The sequence below is a fragment of the Anas acuta genome, chromosome 22 (assembly GCF_963932015.1).
Source record: "Anas acuta chromosome 22, bAnaAcu1.1, whole genome shotgun sequence".
In the NCBI taxonomy this organism is placed as follows: domain Eukaryota; kingdom Metazoa; phylum Chordata; class Aves; order Anseriformes; family Anatidae; genus Anas; species Anas acuta.
This window is the reverse complement of record NC_089000.1, coordinates 3,796,532-3,818,011: the sequence shown is the minus strand read 5'-3', so window position 1 is coordinate 3,818,011 and position 21,480 is coordinate 3,796,532. Positions and strand designations below refer to the sequence as shown.

At 60.7% G+C, this 21,480-nt stretch overlaps 1 protein-coding gene across 8 annotated transcripts in view; it reads right to left on the bottom strand.

Moving 5' to 3' along the window:
• Positions 1 to 21,480, bottom strand: part of CASZ1 (castor zinc finger 1) — a 204,309-nt gene that overhangs the window by 81,004 nt on the left and 101,825 nt on the right. For 3 of the 8 annotated variants that reach the window (XM_068658838.1, XM_068658836.1, XM_068658840.1), the window contains exon 3: positions 12,940 to 13,025. Coding sequence is in view for 3 of the 8 variants with exons in the window: in XM_068658840.1 (XP_068514941.1) it covers positions 12,940 to 12,943 (4 nt within the window). In the remaining 5 variants the exon portion in view is untranslated. Of the gene's footprint in view, positions 1 to 688; positions 881 to 12,939; positions 13,026 to 21,480 lie in introns of those variants that run through there. The other 5 variants (XM_068658837.1, XM_068658841.1, XM_068658835.1 and 2 more) reach the window with 4 other exon arrangements.

Genomic DNA, 21,480 nt, shown 5'->3' with positions numbered 1-21,480 from the left:
CCCGCACCCAAAGGACGAAAACAACCCCCTAACAAACACATCCCAGATACTGCCCAGGTCGGAGATGGGGAGAAAAAAAAACAAAACAAAAAACAACCAAAAAAAAAAATACTCATTAAATGTAATAAGCAGCCTCCTCGCCCCACACTGCCTTGTCCCAAATAAATTAAATTCCTTTTCATTTACACAGCGCAGGAACCTGACCGGCAACCTGCACCGGCGAGACGCCGGGGCTCAGGAGGGGAACGAAATGAAAGAGAAAACAGCCCACACAACTCACAACAAACACAAAAACCCCGAGAACTTCCCCTCCGCATCCTCGGCCCGGCCCCGGCCACGGCTGCCGGGAAGCGACGGAGCCGGGCCCGGGGCTGGGGAGGGCACCGGGGGGACCGGGGAGATGGAGAGCGGGGGGGGGGGCACCGGGTCCCGGGGAGCAGGGAGAGGAAGGCGACTTCCGTAAAGAAAAGCGAAAGAAAAGCGAAAGAGGCTGCGGGGCCCCGGCAGCACCTGGCGCCGCCCGGAGAGCCCCCGGGAAAAGTTTTGGGGCGGAGGGGAAAGGGAAAAAGGATGGAGCGGCGCCGGCACCGGGATGGGGACGGGCACCGGGGGTGGAGAGGTGGGGGGGGGACACCGGGACGCACGCACACAGCCGGAGCCGGGCGAGGGACAATTGTGCTGTACTTACCATAGTCGGAGAGCCGAAAGCCGAATTCACTTAAATAATCAACTTTCATAATACTTAATTAATACCTAATTGCGGCTGATTGCTCCCGAATAACAAGTTGTTACAGCCCTGATGTCATCGCCGTGCCGGTCCTCCCCGAGTCACTCGGGCAGCGGGGCCGGGGGCGGGCACCGGGCGCTGCGGGAGGCGGGGACGGGGACGGGGCCACCACGCCCCCCCCCGGCACCCCCCCGGGTCCCCCTCCCGGGTCCCCACCCCGGGGCAGGTGCGGGACCGGGGCCGGGGTCACCCCGGGGGGCGGCCCCGGGGGGCGCGGGGGGCTCCCGGGAGGCTCCCGGCGGGGCGCGGACGCGGGGGGGGGGCGGCCCCGGGTCCGGTTCCTGCCCCTATTCCTGCCCGGTGCCTGCCCCTACTCGTGCCCCGATCCCCGGCCCCGTTCCCTGTCCGGGTCCTGGCCCTAATCCTGCCCGGGTCCTGCCCGATTCCTTCCCTTAATCCTGCCTGATTCCCCTGCCCGATTCCTTCCCCTAATCCTGCCCCTTTCCCTTCCCCATTCCCTGACCCTATTCCTGCCCGGTTCCCTGCCCCTATTCCTGCCCAATTCCTTCCCCTAATCCTGCCTGATTCCTTCCCCTAATCCTGCCTGACTCCCCTGCCCCTATTCCAGCCCAATTCCTTCCCCTACTCCTGCCCGATTCCCCTGCCTGTTTCCCTGCTCAATCCCTACCCCAATTCCTCCCCCTTTCCCTGCCCCGTTCCCTTCCTGGTTCCCTGCCCCGTTCCCCACCCGCTACCCCCTCAGGAAATCACCTCCGCGCTGCGCCGAGCCCCCACCACTTTATTGCTATTATTATTATATATATATATTTTTCGCAGCGAATTTCCTCATTTTTTGTTGCTTTATTTTTCTAAGTGGCAAAGAATGCGAGGGAGGTTCTAAGAGGCGTGTTGGGTAAACAGAGATATAAGGCTCTTTCTTTAAAACAAACGAACAGATTATTTACCTGATTAAATAGGTATTTGGAGCAGGTTGGAGGCTGTTTTGGGGAACACACCACGCTCGGCTCCGCGGGCAGGGAGCAGCCGTGAACTCGGGGCTCCCAAATCCCTGCCCCAAGCAGCACTCGGTGTGCTTGTCGAAGGGGGCCAGAGCCATCCCCCCACTGCCCAGGATGGGGAAACTGAGGCAGGGGCTTGCCAAAAAGGGCCCTGAGGAAGGGACTTGCCCAAAGCAGCCGGTGCCCGCAGGCTCCCGCAGCGCCCGGGCGGCACGCCGGGCCGGAGGGCAGGCAGAAGGGAGCGGACAGGGGGTGTCGTTTGTAAAACCACAACTATTTTGGCTTCTCCCGGAAAAAAAAAAAAAAAAAAAAAAAAAAAATCTAAACAAAGCCTGGTGAAACGGGGCCGGGCTGGGGCCGGGCAGTGGCAGCAGGAGGCACGAGGGGCCAGGAAGGAGCGAAGGGACTGAGCCGAGCACCGTGGTGCTGGGCCTCTGAGCGAAATCAGGATAAAGCCAGCACCTTATGGCCCTGCCACCTCCTCCGGTGCCATGGCACCTGGTGCTGGTGACAGGGACATGGGGCCAGCCAATGTCACCCCGGTCCCATCGGGGCCTTGCCCCTCTCCCTGTGCCACCCAGCGCCCTGGTAAGGGGCTGGGTAAGGCCGGGTAAGGGCAGCTCTTTTGGGACCCGACACCTCCGCCGGGTGCAGGTGTGTGACAGCCACCCCGTCACCTCACCCAGCCCTCTCCGCCACCTCCTCGCTGCGGGGAAGCCTCCTGCTCGCCCTCTGACCGTACCTGTTCTTCGACACGCACCGGCCGAGCACCTCCACACGCCACAAGGGCTCCAAACCCTCCCCGCCCTCCCCGCCCCGTGCGGCCCCGTGCCCTGCCCGCTCCCCTCAGCCCACGCACGCGTGGGACCCCCCCCCCCCATAACCCCAAACACACCCCCCCGGCGTCCCCTCGGCCGCCTGCCCACCGTCCTTCCCACTCCTCCTGGCGGGCACAGCTCGCCGAGGTGTTTTTTCAGGTGAAGTCCACGCCCTGCAGCTGACGCAACGGCGAGGCCCGATTTCCTATCTCACCCATCTCCAGTCACAGGATCGGGTTTTATTTCCCCATCCTCCCTCCTTTGCCTCTTACCCAAGAAAAGGGCGCTCTTGCCCCTCTCCGAGGCTCCTTTGGGGACCCCATGCCCCTTCCCTAGGGCGGCACCCCCTTCCCCTGCTGTCACCCCCCTGGGACACGGAGCTTTTTGGGGACCCCAGCGGCGGCCGCCCCGCGCGGCAGGTGAAGCTCCCTCCTCGTCCCTTCCCACCCTCCCAGGGGCGTCGGGAGCTCTCGGTAATTAATGTTTGCCAGGTGCTCCGAGATCCTCAGATGAAAAGTGCAATGGGAGGGGGAAGGATGATTAATTTATTATTATTATTACAGTTTAATGCTTTCCCCGCAGACAGTGTGCCAGGGCTGAGCAGGGGGTGAGTCACGCTGATATGTGGGACATCCCCCTTTGTGCGTCTCTTTGTGTTTTTATATTTATTTTTTTTTTTTAATGCTGAGCCCATTTTCTTGGCAGTTTCTCCCTCCCTCGCTGGAGCTGACCCCGGGGCCCGGGGCCGTGCTCTGGATTCATGTGGGCTCAGGGCGCTGGCTCGCAGATTGCAGGTTGGAGATCTGGCAGCACCGCGCTCCTCCTCCTGCTCCTGCTTGGGGAGTTTATTAGGCAAATGCTCTTGCCCTATTTCTGTAATTTTGTTTGATTTCTGTTTCGTCAAGGGAGGCGCCCGGAGGCCTCGGGGCCTGGGCGGCAGGAGCAGACAATCCGTGCTTTCTTTCCCTTTCCTCCTCTTTCCCTCCTTCCTTCTCAATTCAGTTTCAATCACATTATTGGCACACGGCGCCCCGCGAGCGTTGCCAAAGCGGCTGGGCCGAGCCTCCGTGTGCCGGGCGAGGCTCTGCCCGCACCTCCTCGGCCAAGTCCCTTCCCCTGGCCTCGCTCAATCCATCTGACACCAGCTCCCCCCGTGTGGCCACCCCACAGCCCCCAGCGCCCACCGTTTGCCCAGCGCTGCCCCTCTTTTGGCCATTCCCCGGGGGCAGCGAGCGCGCCCTGCGCATCCTCCTGCTCCACGGGGCCCTGAAGACTTGGGGGCAAGGAGTGGCAGGGGTTTGGATGCGCCACCAATTAACTACAATTTACTACAGCGATTAAAAGTGCAGCCTGGGGATTGCAGGGCGAGGAGGTGAGGGGATGGTCCTGCCCGGGCACCACGGCCAGGGCAGGGCCTTGGCACTGCAGAGCTCTGCCTGCACTGCCTGCCAGTGCCACCCTGGGCCAGCCCTGAGCTGCCTGTGAGCAGCACACGGGGCAGCAGGACGGCTCCACGGCCCCACAACACCGCTGCCCGAGGGCAGGTCCCACAGCGGGCAGAGCCCTTGCTGCGGGGCACGGGGCGCACGCAGAACCCAGGGGTGAATTTTGGCCGAGGAGCCGCGAGCCAGCGCACAACGGGGGCGGTTTCCATGGCTTGGCTCTGGATTTGACTTGGGTCGAGCAGGAACAGAGGCAACACGGAGCAAGGGCAGAGAAAGGAGACCCTGTAAGGCTGCACGCAGCAGGGACCGCTCCTCCGGGATGTGATGGGAGCATCCCCAGGTGGGCACAAGGAGCCCCTAATGCAGGACCCGCAGCGAGGAGCGCCCAGGGGGACCGTGCCGCGCCGTGCCACGCGTGCAGCCACACAGCATGGCCCTGCCGAGCATCGCCGCCACTGGCACGGGGCACAGGCGGCTGGCTCCGTGCAAGCCCGGGTGCGAGGACACGTGCGGGGCCGTGCGGCACTCGGGGCCCCGCGGGAGCCCTGGCCGAGGCCGGCGGGGTGCGGGGAGCAGCGGCGGGCGGGAAGTGTGAGGCAGACGCAGCGATTGCATTACTGCAGGAGCCCGGGCTGGCAGTGCCGAGCTATCGTCCCCGTAATCCTGTTAGCCAGCAATCTCCATTCCGAAAGAGCTTCATTTCTTTGTGAATATTTGTAAACTAGATATCTAATGGAAAATTATAGGAAAATTATAGTGAAATTCATGACGAAGAAATCCGATTAGCCCTAATTCAATTATGCCATCTTAGCCCACACAGCACATTTCCCATTTTTTTCCCATAAATACCAATGCCAGGGGTCCGGGTAATCAAATAAAATTGAAAATCATCTTCCCATTAAATTCAATTAGCTGCAATTTCTAAAGCCTATCAGAGATTTTAATTACTAAATTATAAAATTCTCCAATGCTAAATTGAAACTAAAAAAATTGCACATCCTTGTGTTTCAGAAGAAAAAAAAAACCTAGCAGAAACCTTGAAAAATACCCTTCTCCTCCCATCAGCGCCCACGTGAGCACGGGCCTGGGGAGGCTTCGGCAGAGGGCTGCTGCTGGAGGGCCACGAGCCAGGCCCGGGGAAGAAGGCGCTCGGGCAGCAGCCGAGACCCGAAGCCCAAATCCAGCCCCGGGCACAGCACCGCGGGCTGCAGGAGGGCCGGGGAGAGGCTGGCAACCTCGGCAGCGCCTTGGCTCCTTGTTCCCACCCGAGCTCCTCCGCTCGAGCTGGTTCCCTGCTCCTCGCTGCTGCTCTGCTGGAACGAGCCAGGAGGCAGCGTGCTCCCGCAGCCGGCTCCCGGCCCAGGCTCTCCAGGAGCTGGAACGAGTTCTGCCTGCACACGGGCTCCGTGGGGCAGTCCCTGGAGTCTCGGTGTGCCAAACCCAGGGCAGGAGAGCTGGCGATGCCCAGAGGGAAGCGGGAGGGCAGATGCTACCTTTGTGCTTCTGATAAAGCTTCTTGAATAATAGCCATGCAAGCCTGGTCCTGACGCTGAATTAAGGGAAGCTGGAGCCCTCAGCAAACCGATTTAGCTCGGAGCGCTGCTCCAGCAAACACGTGGGATGTTCGGGAGCAGGGGGACGTGATCACCCTCCCCTGATAGCGTTCACAGAGGCACCAGGCAGGCAAGCCCATCCCTGAACTCTTCTTTATTCAACAACCAGCCCAAGCAGGCGAAGGGGGAACCGACAAAGGCTGTGCCTACAGATGCTCGCTCCCAGCCCTGCATCCCCGGGGACCACCGCGGCACAGCCGAGTGTCGAGGGGCAATTAACTGTGCGAACAAGCAGTGGGAGGAGAAGCTCGGCTCTCCAGTCACAATACCTGACCCTCCGCGAGGCAGCGAGGGAGGATTTTCTGACACCGCTTTTATGCCGGAGCGCACTTTTGTGTGGTACCCTAAAGGGTTTATTCATGCGCTACCAGGAACGAGCCCGGTTTCCAGCGCGTTTCAGCTCCAACGAAGCGCTCCAGCTGCCCCGAACCAGGCCGATACTCGGTTTAATTTACTGGGCGCCCGAAAGTTGCCAGCAGGGAGTTGCCCGCAAACAGAACAACAACAAAAAAGTTAATGATCTGGGCTTTTTCTTTAATAAATAGGCAAACTGGCTGAGCCGGATTGTTGGCTGGGATTCGTCTCCCCTTTATCACCCTGGAGCTTCTGTGACACATTCTCCAAATCATCAGCATTTTGCAATTTGAGGTCGTTACCAAATACTATTTTTTTGCCAAGGAAGGGAGAAAAATAAATTAATAATTAAGGAGCCCAAGCAGGGAGAGGCTGCGGGTTGGATGGCGCTGCCACCTCCGCGGGGATTGCTCAGGCACCTGGCGCCCGCCCAGCGCGCACCTCGGTCGCCGGCTCACCCAGGAATGTGGGGCTGGCACCCGGGCGCTCCTGGATTTTACTACGAATTAATCAAAGTCTCTTCTGCAAACGTCTAACGCTAAAATCACCACTGGCTCAGCTTCGGCTGCGATTCCCCCCGTTGCGGGACACGGCGCAGGGAGGTTACCGGCTCCAGGTGAAAAGCTGAAGGGGGTTTCCTCGCTGCCGAGCTCCCCGCGCTCCGAGGCACCAGCCTCTCCCAGCTGGAAGGGGAAGAGATTCCCCGCAGCCCTTCTCCCGCTCGCAGCAGGTAGCCGCACAGACGCTCGAGATAGGCTGGGATAAATCTGTCTGCGCTGCCTGACTGGAGAGTGCTTACACCAGAGAGGAATTTGACTTGACTGCGAGCCCGACGCAGGCGGCACAGGATTGTACTGGCGGCGTGTGCCTCTGCGCCCGGACGCCTGCGTGGCCGTGGGTGCGTCCCCACGAGGGAGGCCAGGCAGAGCCGTGCGCCCACGGCACGGCACGGCCACACGCCGTGGCACGCAGCCCTGCACAGCCCCAGGGCCACCCATGCGTGCAGGGCCGTGTGGCCGGGTGCCACGGGGCTGCCCGCAGCCGTAAGGGTGTGAATTTCTCTGGGGGGGCTCGCGGTGTGTGCCTGCTGTCCCCGTCACCGTGCCTGCGGTACCGAGCCACCCTCCCCGGCCCTGGAGGGCTCAGCACGGCCACGCTCCACGGCCCCGCAGTGCTCTCCAGAGACCCAGCGCTGCCCTGAGCCGTGGGTGAGCCGTATTCCCCTCTCCGCACTCCGCCTGTCTCCGAGCCCTCTCGTATTTTCAGTGCTCACCAGACCGTGAATTCACCTTCATACCAGTTACAGGGTTATTTAGCTTCTCCCGACGCCGATAACCACCCCGCGCTCCCTGGCAGCTTGGCGTTCTCCCGGGGGTGGTGGGCAGGGCCCCCTGCCACGGTGCCCCCCAGGCACACCCAGCAGGGGCACAGGGGGCAGACCCCAAGCAGGACACCCACCGGCAACCTACACTGGGAAAAGGCAGCAGCAGGAGAGCTACAAATGGGATGGAAGGGAGGAAAATCCCCTGAAACAAGGGAGAACGGAGCAGGGAGGGCACATACAGCGGGTTTTGGCCCTGCTCACCCCGCAAAGCAGCGCCCTGCAGCACTGGGCACTGCTGTTTCTCCCTGAATTCATGGGGAGCAGCTGGGGAGCCCTGTGCAGCCGCTGCGACACGGCTGGGCAGTGCTGGGGGTGTGCCCGCATGGGGACGTGCCCTGGTGACGTGCCGGACCCTGCAGAAGGCAGGGCAGCGAGCGGCCTGTCCCCTGTCACGAGGAAACCTCCCTCCCTCCCTGCCTGGCCCCGAGCCACCCTGCTGCTGGCTCTGCTGTGGGCTGGCTCCCAGAGCTGCGTGGCACCCTCCTGGCAGCCTTCCCCTCGCTGCCAAGCGCCCACCCCCTGCCATCAGGCGCACCAGGCGAGCAGCACGAGCCCCTGCATGGCCTGGGGCGTCTCATGCCCTCTGTGCCACCGCTGTCCCCAGCCCAGGGGACAAAGGCTGTTCAGTGGACAGGGTTCCCTCGCTGTTCTTGGGTTCTTGGTTCCCTCTCTGCTAGGACGGAGATCAAAACAGGCACTTGGCTATCTCAGCACCGCCGTGGTCTGGGGATAAAGCTCACACGTGGCCCCTCTCCTCCTCCATGTGTGCACGGAGACATCCCCACAGGCCCAGACGAGGCTGTGCGCACAGGACGGGGACAGCAGGGGCCGGGAAGGCACTTGGGGTGCCGGCACTGACATCAGCCCTCCCCTCACACTGTGAGAGGACCCAAAGGGAAGGGGAAAGGACAGAGCAAAGCAGCCACGCTGGCACGGGCTCCTCGCAGCCACGCTCCTCAGCCGGGCTCCCCGGGACAGCTCGCACCCCTGGGCTCCTGCTGCATCCCGAGGCCGAGCGGGGGTCCCGGCAGAGCCTCACCTGCCCCGAGCACACCCCAGCCTCCCGCGCGCCCGGATCGCCATGAAATAAAAGCTCTGTGCAAACAATAGATCAATAGAGCCCCCGCCTCTTCGGAAGGAAAACAAACACCCGGATCACCGCAAATTAGAGAATGTTTCGCTTCACTTCATCCAAACAGGCTGACAATTTTTTTGGGTTGTTGCCACGGCGACAGAATAACACAGCGTTCAGCCTGTTGCAGAACAATCAATTAAGTTAATGCCTCCGAGTGCCTGTTTACTCTTCCATTTAGGAGGTGCTGCTCTCGCTCGCTCTTTTCTCGCTCGCTCGTTTTACATTTCTCATCCTCTTCTCCCCGCTCCTATTCTTCCTCCGTTTAACCTAAAATAAAGTCCCTCCCCTCGGCTACCTCCTCGCGGCTTCTACGGAGCCTCCCACTTTTCTGCACGATCACCTGGAATAAAGTTTTTTTCCTCTCTTTGGCTCTTGCCTTTCCTCCTTTCTCCCCAGAAAAGCAGGAAGAAAGTGGGAGCTTACCCCACCTGCCCCACACAGCCCGACCCCTTGCCCTGTGCGCCCGGGAACCTGCAAAGTTTGCAAACACCAGCACTGAGCAGCCCCGGGGAGGAATCTCTCCACCTTGCAGGAGATGCTGCAGCTCCTTCAGCTGCCCACCAGCCTGTACCCCTCACTGCTCGTTCCTGCGGGTTTGTTGGCTGCCTCGCGGCCAGGGCGAGCGGTGACACTCGGTGGCATCGCCCTGCAGCCGCTCTCCTGCCAGCCCCGCTCTCCCGCAGCACCTTGCACGGTGCAAAGGGCCCTGCTCTGCCATCCCGGGGGAAACGAGGTGCCAGAAGCGAAAGGATTTACCCGAGGCCAAGCCTGAGATGTAACTCAGGGCTTCTGCCTGCTGATCCCTGCACCCTGCTGCTGCCTGGCGTGGGCACAACGCTCCTGTCTTCCCATCTTTAAACCCTCAGGGCAGTGTCCATCTTCCCCTAATCCACATCCACTAAAATTAACGGGAAAAGCGACGGCAGACACGATGGGGAAGCCCCCAGGTTCCAGGACATCAGGATATTGCCTTCTCACCCTGCAACCAGCAACAAGTGCCTGGGCGCGCAGCCCCGCTCATTCAGCACGAGGCTGCAGGGGGAGGAAGGGGAGCTCGGAAACAAGGCAAAACCACAGGAATGGGGGCAAAGCAGCCCCTCTCCTCCTGCTCCCCCAGCAGCACCTCCCCGAAAGCCGGGTCCCCGCACGCTGGCAGTGCCACCCCACGGCGGGGCCGTGCCCGTGGGCGCGCTCCCTCTGCCCTCCCCGAGAAGTTGTCAGCAGCAGCCGCTGGAGCAGGGGCTCGTTGACTGCTCCCTGTCCATTACAGCCCAGATTATAAGCATATTGCACAGTGCTCTCTGCACGGTGCTGGGGAAATCCAATACGCTGAAAGGTTAATGCAATCAATTAGGGTGACAAGGAAGTAGAGTAAAGCCTTCCGAGTAGATGAAAGGGAGAGAGACGGAGACAGAGAAAAGCCAAGAGAAGCGGGGGGTGAGAGGGGCAAGGCAAGGCGGGTGGGAGGAGGAAGAAGAGGGCGCACGGGGCTTGTGCTGTAGCTGGCGAGGTGCCGGGTGGCCACGGCCGTGTCCTGCCCTGCAAGGACAGGGTGCAGTGGTCCTCAGGGACAAAATTCCCCGTTCTGCTTTTTCCTGCCCTCTGCAGCGTGCACAGCGCTGCTCCAACAGTGGATGCCCAGCCCGTCCTGCCACCCTGCCACCCTTCCTGCTCACCCCAGGGCGTGCAGCCCAGGGGACAGCCCCAGCCTTCCCTGCTGGCCCCAGCCGTGGCTCTGGCTGGCCCCAGCCCCTGCTCTCTGCCCCCGGCTGCACCGAGCGTCATTAACCTGTGCGGACAGGTCAGCGAGCGTGGCCCCTTCCCACCGCGGCTCCCGCTCGCGCGCGGCCCCGCCGAGGAGAACGTGACACCGGCTCATTAGGACAAATTATTACTCTATAACCCCTGCCGCAATGTCCCTTAATATGCCTATTTAGCAAGAGACAAGTCCTGGTGGGCTCCTCGCCATTAAAACAACCTCACAAATCACCAGAGGCACAAGCACCGCCGGCGGTGCCGCCAGGGCGGCCGTACCCTGGTGGGGGCCAGGGGGGCACAGCCCGCTGGAAAGGGGCCCCAGGTGCTGCTGGCAGGCAGGGAGTCACCACCCGGCCCTGGTGTCAATGCAACAAGGTGGGAAATCCGCTGTGGGAGCGAGCTGGGATGGCTGCTGGGAGAGCTGGAGCTGCCTCGCGGAGCCCCTGCCTTGCTCTGCCCTCCAGCAGCACCGCCGGCGTCGTGTTCCACGCGGAGACCTACGAGGCTCAAACGTTTCCTCTGCTTTCCCCCGAAGTCGGTGCCTGGCTGCAGGCGCTGGGGTGCGATGCTGCCTCCTGCCAGCTCCTCGCAGGTGGAGAGCAAAGCCCTGGAGGCAGCTCGGGGGCTGGCTCCGTCCGCAGGCGCCGCGCTCCCCTCCCCGCTCGCCCGTTGCGCATGAGAGCGGGCGGCTTGCACCTTGCGGGGAGGACGGGGCTGTCTGGGGCTAATCCGCAGATTACGGAACCTCAGCAATTCAGGGCACAGCGCGTGAGATATCGCAGGGGAAGAAACGCGGGCAAATGTCAGAGGAAGGCTGCTGCTGAGCGGGGAGGGCGAGCGCGAGGAAGGCAGGCTCCAGCCTGATCCGCAGGAGAGGGGAAAGGGAGGAAGAAAAGAGGGAATCGCGTAAAAACAGCACCGAAGAGAAAGGGAGAAGGGGAAGGAAGCAGAGCTGTGCCCAGAAAGAGTGTGTGAGAAAAAATGTGACGGAAGGAAGGAAGGAAAGTGCCCAAAGTGAGTGATGTTGGGCACAGGAGAGGGCAGAACGGCAGCGGATGGACGGAGGAGTAAGGGACCGAGAGAGAAAGAGAGGGAGGGAGGAAAAGGAAGAGAAAAGAGCAAGAATAGCCACGCAGCAAGGCGCACGCGGGCGAGGCCGAGCGCTGTAACCAGGGTTGTGAAGCATGAAAAGGGAAGAATCTGCCTGCTCCTTTCAGCGCTCGGAGCATGGCGCTCGGCGCTGACCTACACTGTGCCCGGCTGTGATCACGTTTTCAGGGCCACTGCCTGCCGATCCCAAACAATGATGGGGAGCCTTTGAAGTCAGAGAAAGAAGCCGCAATGTGAACAGGGGACTTTTTTTTTTTTTTTCTTTCCCCCCTCTTTTTTTTTTTTTTTTTTTTTACGGGTTGCGGGGGAAGGAGGGAGGAAAAGGAAGGGCTGGCGGGGCTGGGGGGGGAGGAGGAGGCTGGGGGAGAGGTTGCGAGGACAAAACCGAGCGTTGCTCTCAGCGGGGCGTCCCGAAACGCCAGAGACAAAAAGAAAACAAACAGTTTATGAGCGGGGCACATGCTGCCTGTGTCTGCGCGCCCCGCGCTGCCGGCCCCCCGTGCTCCCAGGGAGGCTTCTGTTCCCCAGCGATGATGGATGGACGCGCGGGGCCATTCAGGCCCCCGTGTTACAGCAGCGGTATTTACATAACACTGGCCTTCCACCGGTCACCTCTGACACTGCCCGGCCCGGCTCGGGGCCCCCAGGCAGCCCCAGCCCCTCTGATCCCGCTCGGTCCCAGCCCCACAGCTCCCTGTGCAGGACCGGGGGTCCCCATGGCCACGGGGATGCTCTGGGTGCGGACACGGGGAGCGCTCCCGGTGCCCCCGAGGTGATGTCCCCGAGGGCAGAGCACGCCCAGCGTCCCCAAACCACTGCCACGTCCCCACTGGCCTCGTCCTGGACTTGTCTTGGTGCTTGGGGAAGGAGTGGGGCTGTGGGAGAGCAGAGCCTTGGTGGGTTCAGCCAGTGGGGGGGGCGGAGACTGCTCAGCAGGTGGCACTGGGACCCACCCAGCTCATGGGGACGAGGGTTGGAAGAGAGGAGATCCCCTTCCAGCCCGAGTCTTATCCAGCACCAAGCCAGCAGCCAGCTCTAGAGACCCCACGTTGTTGGGTTTTGAGGTCACACGGGGTGCAGGTAAGGGGAAGCCCAGAGCAGTCAGGCTTCTGCTGGAGACACGGAGCTGCCGCGGGGGGGCTGGATAAAAACCTGCCAGATGAGCAGGGCAGCGCATCGCCGCCTGAACCTGTGTGTGTGAACTGAGCTCAGCAAAACCTGACGGCGGGCAGATCACATCCATCCCCTCCCCGGCCCCTCTCCACCTCCCACCAGCCCGCACGGATGCACACGAAGCCGCACGCTCCTCAACAGACAGAGGCAGCGGGGAAGGATGTGGAGGAAAACCCAAAATGACAAAATGGGGTGCCCAGAACAACTGCCGTGCAAAGACAAGGACGGGATTAGGACACACAGGGGCCGTGTCTGCATTAGATCTTCTTCTCTTTGCGTCCCTCCTTCCAGGTGACGCAGGGCGAGTCCCAGAAGCTCCAGTGCAGACACGGCCGCGGAGCAGAGCATGGAGTGTGAGAGACACGCAGAGGAAAAGAGAACCCAGGAGGGCGTAGTGACATACCCATTGCAGTCTGAAGTCTCTCCTACCTTTCGGAGGTTTCAAGGCCTGGTTTCTTGCCTGGTTTTTAGCTCTAAATTCACTTCATCCTGGGGAGGGAAGAGAAAGGAGGTGGTTAATGCACACAGCTGGCACCCAAGGCACACCCGACCCATAGCCATACCCCAAAAAAGCCCCAAGCACCCTAGTGGGGCCAGCGCGGGGCACCTGGACATCACCAAGTGCCCTCTGCTCCTGGCCGCACCGTGCACGCCACGAGACACCCGGTGAGCCAGTGTTTCATGGCACAGGAGGCACCTAGCGAGGGCTGGGTATGATTTAGCAGCGAGGGAACAGCTTTATTAGCTGGGGTCCTGCTCCCCAGGCACCACGGCAGCCCTGGTGCTGCTCAGCACCCACACAGCCAAGGGGGCCCTCTGCTCCGTGCCAAATTATTCCCTTCGCAGTCCTCCCCCTTCCCCTGCTGACCCCCAGAGGTTCACCAGCCCGGTGGGCAGCCTCCCCCGTGTAATTTGGGGGGCACAAGGCGAGGGGGTGCAGGGCAGGGTCCCGAGGCTCTGAGCTCCCCCATCCCCTCCTGCGCGCTCCTTCCTTCCCCGAGAAGGCGGAGAGCGAGGAGGGAAGAGAAAAAGGGACAGGGGAAAAGAAAAAAAAAGAAAGTCGCAGCAAAACACATGAAAAGTAAATTGAATTATTTAAAACCATATGTTCCAAAAATGTGACAGAGCATAAAAGCCGTGCCGTGAGACTTCCGGAGGGGGTTATCCTGCACAGCAGGGTGGGAGGAGAGCTCGCCCCGGGGGAGGACGGTGCCACAGCAGCCAGCCAGGGACTTCCCTCTCCCGGGGAAGGTGGCAGGGAGCAGGGGGGGCTTCACGCCGTGTGCTGAGGGCTCCTGGCCCTGCCCCGCTGTCTCTGCAGTGCCAGGCTGCCAAAACAGCTGTCACAAGTGCCCGCGACGTGGCAGCGAAATGAAAAACCGGCCCGAGGTCAGGCACGGGGAGCTGTGCACCCAGGAGCCGTGGCTCCGGCGCGGTGTGTGACCCGCTCAGCCCCCCGGGGACACCCCCAGAGGGTGACAGTGACGGGGAGGTGCTGGGGGAGCTCTGTGCTGCCCCGCTGCCTGCCCCTGTCCCGAGGGACCTTGCTGCCCGGTGCCAGCGCGCTGCGCCCAAGATAGCTGCGGGGTGCTGGCCGGGACCCAGGGCGGGCAGGAGCTGCTGGCACGGCCCCGGCGGGCAGATGGACGTGGAGCAGAGGCAGCCCCCGAGGTTTTGAAGATGCACAACCAGCTGCCTCCTGCTCAAACCCCAGGGCTGGGCAGGCTGAGGGCAGGACTCGCAGCTCCCTGGCTTGGGATCCTTCTCCTGGCCGGGCACCCTCCGTCCTTGCCACCTTTCTCTTCCTTTTGTTCTCTCCCGCTTGCTCTTTCCATTCCGTCGTGCTCCTTTTTTCTCTCTCCCTTTTGTCCCCCCTTTCCCCAGCTCCTCCCTGGCTGTGCTCCCTCACCCCTGTGCACGGTCAATTCTTGGGTTGGAGTTTTTAATTGTTTTTGTTTTTTTTTTTTTCCTTTTTTTTTTTTACTCCCCTTCTTTCGGCCGCAGCTTATCAATGATGCAAGAGGAATAACGCCAATTTACTTAGAATGTGTAATCCCCAAATCAGATTGGGGGATTGTATGAGGCAATATGACCTTGCATATGTCTCCATTAAAGCCAGCCAGGCCTCCTCTTGTATTCTGTGTTCCCAGTACATATTTAGACAGATAACGCTAATTGTACTTGACATGTCCTCTTAAGGATGGACTCTTCCCTCCCCCAGCTCTGCCTGCTTCCCAGCCTGACAATGCGCCAGAGCAGAGCCCTCTTGCTCGCAGCACGGCGTGGCACGGCGCGGCACCCACGGGTGGGCACACACACGGTGTGGGTGCGAGGCCCCGGCTGCCCCGCGCTCTCCTTCCCACGTTGGTGAGGTGCAGGGCTGGGGGAGCGCCGCGGGGCATCGCTAATCCCCGATTACACGCTGCCCCGGGGACAATCTCGAATTCTGCAGGACAGCCAGCAGCGCGCGGCCACCGCTGCCCCTGCCTCCTCGCCTCCTCCCCGACACCTGCTCCGGCTCCCCCCGAGCCATGGAGACCCAGCGGCTCCCTCCTGAGCTGGAAGGGGACAAACCCCACACGTCCCCACTGCCCTCTCCATAAAAAAAAATGGGCTTCCCGGTGCTGGGATGGAAAGGAGCCGCTCGCCATTCCCGTCCCCGCAGCCTCCCCGTGCCCAGGGAAGGGTTCCCAGCCCGCACCTCGGCCCCGAGCTCTTGGGGTAAATATTTACAGCTGGCCACTGGCCGCCGAGCCCAGCTCCAGCTCCTAGGGAGCACCATGAAGAAATCCAGACCTCCCTCAGCCCCGTGCCCGCCTCGGTGCAGCTGCCGTGGAGCGGCCGAGCAGGACGCAGGAGGAGCAGGAGGAGGAGGGAGCTTATTCCAGGGAAACCAACGGATCCAAACTCTTTGCCAAAGTGGACTCCTTTTTCTTTTTTTTTTTTTTCTTCTTTTCCCCTTGACACAACATCCTAATTCGACTTTTTCAGTATCTTTCCTTCAACAACCTTTTTTCTTTCCTCCCCTTCCTACCCGGCAACTGCGCATTTATTAATTCATGAGGCACTAATTAGTTCTTTGTTTAATTTTGTGTTAAACAGACTGACCGGAATGATAACGACTTGCAGCGTTGCATTACGGTCCCCAACCGCCCCTGTTTTCTGACAACAAGGGAGCGCAGTGAGACTGGCGTGATGAACCCCAATTCCCACTCCAGTTGCACTTCATTAAGTCAAAATGTGACAAGAAGCTTAGAGAGCAACTTTCAGATCGGATCGCACATAACAATTGGGCAGGAAACTTTCCGGGGGGGAAGCAGGAGCGGCGCTCGCAGCGCAGGCTGGCACCGCGCGCAATTCCCCCGCGCGCCCGCCTTAAAGGAGCCGGCTCGGCCGCGGGCGCTGGGGAGGAAGAGGAGAGGAAGGCTGAAGGCTGAGCTGGGAGTGGGGCAGGGCAGGGGGCAGAGCTGCTTTCTGCTGCCCTCGCTCGGATTTGGCACCAAGGGCCGTGCCAGCGTGCCGCGCGGGGTGATGCCGGTGCTCTGAGTGCGCCCTGACTCAGTTTCCCTCTGAGCCAGTGGCACAACCAAGCATAAAAATTGTCCTCATCAGGCTCATACAGGCACCAAGCTCAAGGACAGGGTCAAGGGGTGGGAAGGGACAGGAAAGCTGACTTGCCAGCACTCCGCACATGGAAGCTTTGCAGCATTTCAAAACACATCTTCTGCTACTGCAGGGACGGCAGCTGTGGAGATGAGCCACGATCACACAGGAGTGAAATGAGCCAGGAGACCCCGAGCCTCTCCTAGCAGGTGCTCTGCACCCTCTGTCCCTCTCCCAGTAGAGTCAGACACATCCCTCGCCTTGCTCTGGAGAACCCAAAGCTCAGCTGAGGCCCAAAGCCTTGCCAAAACCACGTGAGGGCCTCTTGAGGGCCACACCAGGGCTGGGGAGCGACACCCGGGCATGGGTGTGCAGAGCAGCACGTCCTGACACGGCCAGGGCTGGGAGGAGCAGGGCTCACGGCCTCCCTCGGGGGCACAGCAGAGCCCAGGAACGTCCCCATGGTGGCCCCTAAATCCATCCAGTTGGGGCTGCCAGCAAAGTTTTGGGCTGAAGATGAGGGCAGTGGGCATCCCAGATAGGTCAGGGTCTGCCCGCTGCTCCCAAACTCGCTCACCGCCCCGGGCTCCAGCCCAGTCCTCGTTCACCACGGCTCTCCCCCAGGGTTAGGGGCCCGCTGCCCCCCTTTCCCTTCCCTTCCTTCCCCTCCATCTGGCTGGGAGCAGCCTGGGACCGAGCGCTCTTCCCAGCCCTGGGAGAACCCTGCCGTTTGCCTCTCATAAAGAAGAAAAATGGGAGCTATAAAAAAGGCAAAGAAAAGAAAAGCAAAGCGAAGGGAAATCACGGCGAAGGAAGAAAAGAGCAAAGCCCCCCCTTTGCCTTCCCACCCCTCCCCATTACCTGCCTTTAGCACGGGGTAAAGCCGCCTGCTTGGTGGTTCCCCAGGCATGGGGGAACCCATTGCTGCCCCCCGCTGCCCTCATCCCACACCTGTTGAGCAGAGCCCAACACATCCCAACGGAGACGATGCAAAAAAGAAGAGGAGAACGGGTGCACGGGGCGGTGGAAAGGCACGGAGACCATCCTGGAGGAACCCCATCCTGCAGGAACCCCATCCTGGAGGAAACCCTATCCCAAAGCCAACCCCATCCCGGAGGAAACCCCACAGCTCATTGCTCTTGTTGCTTTTGGCCACCTCTGGATCCAGAGGGACAGGACACGGCAGCCCCGAGTGTCACCGCCGTGCTCCCGGCACCGCCAGCCCCGGGTGCGATGTGGGGAGCCCACCTCACCTCCTGCCCCACACCTGCCCGCAGCCCCCAAACCTGGCACTCGGCAGCCTTGGGCTGGCTCCTGCTAATTTGCTGTCAGGCTGCCTAAGCAAACCAATTAAAACTAATCATTAATTACAAAAAAAGAGACAGAGAGAAAGAGAGAGAGAAAGACCGTGCGTACATGGAGGACTGGAGAGGGCACAGGGGGGACTGGAGGGATTGGAGGGGAAACGGCGGCCAGGAGGGAGTGGGAGAAGAGAGTTCTGGGGACAAGAAGAGAGTTTTTGGAGCAAGGGGGGGTAAAGGAAGGGTTTTGATGCCCAGCTGGAGGCGGCAGAAGGGGATGGGGTGTCCTGGGGTGGGACAGGAGCGAAGGAAGCAGGGGGACGAGAGGGAGAAGCGACCGCGGGCTGGCGAGGCGCACGCGGCGCCCGGGATCTCCCGTCCCTCTCGGCGCAAACCGCCGGAGCCGGGGATGAAAAATGGGGCATTTGTGCAAAGCCCCTGATTATGCGGGTCCGGCGGGGGCCCTGGGGCACGGCCCGCCGCTCCCGCTGGCTCCCCGCGAGCTCCGGTGGCGGAGAAGAACCCCGGCAGCTGTCAGCCAGGCCCAGGCCCCCGCCGGCCCCCCCAAAGGGCACGAGCGCTTCCCAGCGCCCCGGGTGCGGGGCCGAGGGCTCGGGGCCGGGGGGCGGTGGGGAGGTGGGGGCAGCGCCATGGAAACGGGGCCTTTCCTGGGGAAACGCGCTGCCGGCCCCCCCGGCCCCTGCGCCCCTTTTGAGGAGCTGTCAGGACCCTGAGTGAGTGTCACACGACCCAAGGACCAGGCGTGACCAAGCCTATTTTCTGCCTCGAATTTGATTGATTAAAAAACTTTTTAGGAAAACCATGTTAAAAGACAAAAAAAAAAAAAAAAAAGAAAAGAAAAAGGAGGAAAGAAAAAAAAAAATTGAACAGAAAGGGACAAGGGGGTGGGGGGAAAGGGAAAGGCCTCTGCGCTGGGTTTCCCTGGCAATAGCACCAGGGGACAAGTGTCAGAGGCAGATAAACAGCATAACCAGGCCGAAAATAAAGGTCAAAGGAAGCATGAAACTTAACACAACAGTGATTAAGATAATGATGAAGCAGGGGACCCCAGGAAAAAAAAATCAGCCTGACACACAGAAACACGCCGAGACGCGCCAGGCGCTGGCCCGGGAGACCCGGCCTGTGGGAAGGGGTGCGGGGGCTGGCGGGGCTCTGGGGAACAGGATGGGGGTGAAAATGGGGAAAAATGGGGAAAAATTGGGAAAAATGCCATGGGGGGGCTGTGATCTCCCCCAGGATGCTCACTGCAGGTGGAGCCTGCCCGAGGCCAGGTCCCTCTGGCAGCACCGCGTGTCCCAGCCCAGCAGCGCCTGAATTTGCCATCAAATTCCTCAAAAGAGCTTCCCGAGGCTGGGAGCAGAGCCCGAGTGGGTGTGAGGCAGGGAGCGGGGCTGCTCTACGCTGGCTCGGGGTCTGGCTCCCTGCCTCTAGCACAAAAAGCCTCGGGGATGCCAGGAGGGCCGCTGGTCACAGCTCCCTGCCCGCCTCCGCCCCCTCGCCAAGGCAGGGAGAAGCCCAGAAGCAGCGAAGGATTTGGAGAGCGAGGCCGGGAACGCCGCACCCCTGGGTGCTCCCTGCTCCGTCTCCAAACTTCTGGGATGAGCTCACGTTTCTGGAGCCCAGCTCGTGACTTGGGGTTGCCAGGACTGGCTGTGATACTGCTGCAAGGAACTGCTGCTGGTCACCAGCTTCCCCCACGCGCCCAGGGCTTGTGCCGGGCACGAAGGGCTCTGCGCCCCTCCTGCACCACCTTCCCCCCGGGGGTACCTCCCATCCCCTGCTGCGTGTCCACACTTTGCTTTTTCTGGCTCTCCAGAGGAAATCCTGATGCGAGGAGGCTTCTTTACGGGTTCCTGGGGGCCGGGGCAGGCCATAATCGCACCCAGCCCCTCCGGCCAGAGGCATGGGCAGACTTTTTAAGCCAGACTTGAGTTGGAAACGTTCTCCAACGTCAGGTTTGGGATGAGGGAGAGAGAAGAGGTGTTTCCAGGAGCAGAGCTGGGGAAGCACCACGCCGATGCCTACACCCCCCCACGGACACCCTTGATTTCGCTGCTTTCCACCCAACATATTCCAACGCAAAATTTCTCCCGCGGTATTCCCGTGCCTCCCCTCCCTCCCCCCTCATTTATATGCATGGTCTTTTGTAAAGAACGATTCAATTAAAGCACGCCGCTCCTCGCCAGCAGCCTCTGAGCAGCCAGAGGAACTCCCCAAAAGTGGGAGCGGGGCCAGGCGGGGCCCGAGCGCGCTCCCGGGGTGTGCACGAGGCCGGGGCGTCGCGGCCTCACACCTCGGGAGGAGCATCGCAGCCCCGGGTGTCAGCTCCAGCTATTAAAAAAAAAAAATCACCGCTCCGATCCCCGGCGTTATTGGCTAAAAATGTGATTTGAAAAATAATAATGGAAAGCAGGGCCTTTTTTAATTTCATTTTTGAGCCATTACAGTTCGTGTTTTCATTCTTTTTTTTTTTTCCTCCTTGGTAATCAGAAGAGCTAGAAATGCGATTAAAAAGAAAAAAAAAAAAAAAAACACACACAAACAAATAATGAAAGCTGAGACTCTCACAGGCCTCCTGTGTCCAGAAACACAGACTCGGAGGGAAAGCACCGAATGTCCTTAGGCACAGGGTAAAATGAAGGGCTGGCAACGCTACGCTTTGCTTAATGCTTTCAGGAAGTGTACGGAAAGTCCGAGGTGCCCAAGATGCTCGGAAACATTTTCCTGGGTTCCCCTCCCTGCACATCCCACGGCGAGGTGAGGGAGCGGGTCCCGTGGCACTGCGGGCACGGAGCAGCGAGACCCTCACTCTGAGCAACCCGGAGGTTGCAGGCACAGGTGTGAGGTTACGGCTCCGCGGCGAGACGAGCGCCTTTATCAAAACCTTTTTTGCATTTGTCAAGGAAAATAACATTCTGCGTTTCCAAAAGCTTTACGAGCGGGGAGCGCTTTCGCTTCCTAGCGCGCTTGTGCTGCTTTCTCGTGTTTGGAAAGAAAACACCGCTCTGCAAACAAACACACGGGAGAAAGGAACAGGGCAGCTAAAAAAAAAAAGGAGCAGGAGTGAAGTGCAGCCCCAAGCCCATGGGGCAGCCCCAGGCCAGCGCAGCAAGGACCCTCCCTGGCCTCTGCTCGCTGTCGGCAGCTCCCCAGGGGCCCAGACCTGGCCCCAGCTGGGTAGGGGCACGCTGGCACCAGGCTCCCCGGGCTGTGACACGTGTGTCCCCGCACACGCAGGGCCGAAGCACGGCACGCACCTCGCAGACGTGTGCGGAGCACACACAACTCCCTCGCCATGGCCGGGGAACTGTCAGGAGAACACAAGCAAAAGCTGCTTCTTGACAGCGAGTCATTTATATTTTAGCTTCGTTCCATTATCCTAACGAATCCTTCATCAGCAGATGCAATATTAACAGCAGAAAATCAGCTCATTACATCCGGGGGGATTTCATCAAGTTGACAATCATATATGCAGCTACCCGAGCCTGGAGAGGACACTGCTCTCGTTATTCAGTTAGCTCGGGCTCATCTCGGAGGCTTTTTCTCGCTTGCTTTTTGGGGGTGAGGGCCGATGGCTGGCGGGCACCACCCGAGCAGCCACCAGACTCTGCAGCTTTTAGGATGCTGGCCCACGGACAGAGGCCCTCAGATGGAAAGGCTCCAACCCAGCCACAGCAGCTGCAGCTGTTAAAGGGGAAAAAAAAACCCAACTCGCACAACCTGCAACCTCCAGAGCCGTGAGGGCATTTCCCTGATTTCCCTGCGGAATTTCAGGCTCAGGGGGGGTCTGCATCCTGTGCAGCCCCTGCCTCGTGCCCCACAACACCGGGGTGGCTGTCCTGGTTCCCCTGCTCCAGGCAGGACTCCCCACAAGGAACAAGGTCCTCCTCCGCCTGCTGCATCCCCACGGGGATGGGATGCGTTCAAAGAGGCTGGCGTTTTGCGATGGACTTCCCAGGGAAGCTACAGAAGAGGCAGCCTGGATGAACCAAAGGGGAGGAGAAGGGAGTCAGAGGGAG